The sequence below is a fragment of the Cyphomyrmex costatus genome, unplaced genomic scaffold (assembly GCF_001594065.2).
Source record: "Cyphomyrmex costatus isolate MS0001 unplaced genomic scaffold, Ccosl1.0 scaffold2102, whole genome shotgun sequence".
Taxonomy (NCBI): domain Eukaryota; kingdom Metazoa; phylum Arthropoda; class Insecta; order Hymenoptera; family Formicidae; genus Cyphomyrmex; species Cyphomyrmex costatus.
This window is the reverse complement of record NW_017276151.1, coordinates 22,972-26,055: the sequence shown is the minus strand read 5'-3', so window position 1 is coordinate 26,055 and position 3,084 is coordinate 22,972. Positions and strand designations below refer to the sequence as shown.

The following is a 3,084-nucleotide window of genomic DNA, read 5'->3' as shown; positions in this document are numbered from 1 at the left end:
GGACGAAAGAACTATGGAACGAGCGAAATCTGTATTGATTCTTCGCGCGAACGAAAACACCATGAGAAGTGAGATCAAGTGTCAATATTTAATAGATTTTTCCAAAACGAACAGTATCGGTTCATTATTGGGCTTTTCGTCTCGTATGTTACGACCGAACAAGTGGCACGTATCGGACGAACCGGTTAAAATTATGAACGTGAATATAATTCGCGTTGAGTGTAACATTACCTCGGGTGCGTACAACAACGACAGACCGGTACACACGATACACGAATTCGTCCAGGATATAAACTATCTGTTACTCCGGCGCACGTCATTTACCTCCCGGTCATCGCACGAAACATTACCGATATAACGATACGTGTAGTGGATCAAAACGGACAGTTGATCGACTTTCGCGGCGAAGAGATATCGATTCGACTACACATACGACGTAAACGCTAGGAAAACTATGTTCGAGGGTGGAAGATGCTCGTCCTGAACGATTCGTACGACGGAGTGAACGTATCGCAAACATCGACATTGTGGAAGCCATTCAAAAATCGATACAATCGAACGAAAAAACAAAGAAGAGGAGGTCGATTAAACGCGAGGAACGTCGCCTTTCTACGGTCACTCGGATTCGTCGTGAGAAATGAATCGTGACATCCTGAAGATCGGAGGTGCTCCGATCTTCGACGATCGCATCGTTAAAATAGAGACTCACACGTACAATCCGTACGCTAACACTACATTCGGATACAGCGATGAAATACGAATACCGATTCAACATCAGGATCTCTACACGTTACCGTGCGAAAGTGTACTCTACATCGAGGGAAAATTCGTCAAAAAACAGAAGGAAGGAAGTACCAACCAAACACCGAAACTGACGAATAACTGCGTCGCATTCATGTTCGACGAGATTCGTTACGAATTAGACGGAGTTGAAATTGACAGAAACAGAAACGTCGGTATTACAAGCACTATTAAAAATTACATTTCGTTGACAGCTGAAAGAAATAAAACGTTAGAGAATGCAGGATGAAAAATTGCACTTTCTCTAGACTTATTGCTCGATCGATCAATAACAACATCTGAAGAGTTTAACTTTTGTGTACCGCTCAACACACTTCTTGGATTTTGTGAGGACTACAAACGTATAGTTATAAACGCCCGACATGAACTCGTTCTGATACGTGCGCGTAACGACAACAATTGCGTTATCGCTAGCGACACCGAGGAATTTACACTCACATTATCAAAAGTAGAATGGAAGATGCCGCACGTGATACTGAACGACGTAAACAAATTATCCCTCTTGCGAACGTTGGAAAACGGACGATATCTCAGCATGGGATTTCGATCTTGGGATTTGTACGAATTTCCTCTACTTCAGAGCACGACGAAGCATTCGTGGGCTGTGAAGACAACGTCGCATTTGGAAAAACCACGATACGTGATCCTTTCGCTTCAAACTGGAAAGCGAAACGTACTCTCTCAGGATAGTACTCATTTCGACGAGTGCGCGCTCGCCAACGTGAAACTCTTTTTGAACTCCGATTTTTTTCCATACAATAATATGAATGTGGATTTCGAACGTAATAAAGTCGCAATACTATACGACATGTATGCAAAATTTGCGAACTCCTACTACGGCTACGAAAGAAACGAAGCTTTGTTATCACTCGCGCAATTTATTTCGTCCGCCCCACTCGTGGTGATCGATTGCTCTCGTCAAAACGAATCTGTAAAGAGCGCAACCGTGGACATTCGTATCGAATTCGAATGTAGAAAGAACATTCCACCGGACACCACGGCCTATTGCCTAATTATTCATGACAGAGTAATAGAGTACAATCCATTGACAAATGTCGTTCGTAAAATTATCTAACAATAAAGATAACGAATTTTTCACGATATTACAGACTGAGTATTTTTAATGTATGCTTCACAAAAATAAACGTTATTTGAAACGAACTGTACTACGTTTACTGACACTCATACGATTCGTTTCCTATATCTATTTTCGACACACATACCACTCCTCTCCCCTCCACATACTCGGCAGAATGCGATTGACTGTCGAACCGTACACTTCCGCTGTGCACGTACGCCGCGATGTCTCTCGCTTACCTCGTGGCTTTCGTTTCTGTAACGATATGCGCGTCGACGCCGACGGCTGAAAATCTCGTAAACACAGAAGTGATAGAATATTTGCAGAGGTACGGTTACCTAAAAGAGGCAGATGTAACTACTCACACGTCGATCGAGGATGAAAAAATTAAAGAGGCTATCGCATTATTTCAAGAATACTATCAAATACCAGGTAACGGTATATTGAACGATAATACGTTAGATCAAATGCGAAAACCTCGATGTGGACTTCCGGATATGCCACACCAGGAACACAATACGAATACAGTAAAATGGAAAAAAACGCATCTTACGTGGAACTTTCACTTAGCGGACGCGAATACATTGAAACTCGCGACATACGCATTCTTAATATGGGCGGCGAACACGTATCTAACATTCGAACGTTAAATCCAGATATTTTGATATCGTATCGCGGAGGAATTCACACATACATCGACAACAGACGTGAGGAAACGATCTGTTCCGGTTTGTTCGACGGACCCGGTGGAGTGCTCGCACACGCGTTTTGCACCTATGAACGACCCCATGCAAAGCACTGAGATACACGTAGACGTAGCGGAACCTTGACTTATACAATTAAACGAAAGTATATCAGAAAACAAACTACATTTACTTTACACTAACGCACGAAATCGGACATTCATTAGGATTATCGCACAATCATTTCGCAGATTCTCTAATGTTTCCTTACGTCACCGATAGATCCGCTACACTCAGTATAGTGGACATTTTAGCTATTCAACGTCTATATTGAAAAAATCAAAATAAAGTACCGAGTACACGATCTCCACCGGTAACTACAGACACGCGTAAAACATCAACGCAAAATCTATGCGATCTACCATACGTGGACAATGTACTGGTGTTGAAACATCACATATTCGTCACTTATCGAAAGAGCATATGGGTGATAGCCATCAATGGTAAAAGGTACAAGGGACC

General features: G+C 42.3%; 2 protein-coding genes across 2 annotated transcripts; both read left to right on the top strand.

The window, feature by feature from the left end:
- Window positions 1-1,261: 1,261 nt before the first annotated feature.
- Window positions 1,262-1,876, top strand: LOC108773501 (uncharacterized). The gene has a single exon (XM_018539333.1). The coding sequence runs from the start codon at window positions 1,262-1,264 to the stop codon at window positions 1,874-1,876; it is 615 nt and encodes a 204-aa protein (XP_018394835.1).
- A 227-nt stretch (window positions 1,877-2,103) lies between these two features.
- Window positions 2,104-2,529, top strand: LOC108773500 (matrix metalloproteinase-24-like). Its single transcript, XM_018539332.1, has one exon. The coding sequence runs from the start codon at window positions 2,104-2,106 to the stop codon at window positions 2,527-2,529; it is 426 nt and encodes a 141-aa protein (XP_018394834.1).
- The last annotated feature ends 555 nt before the right edge of the window (window positions 2,530-3,084 follow it).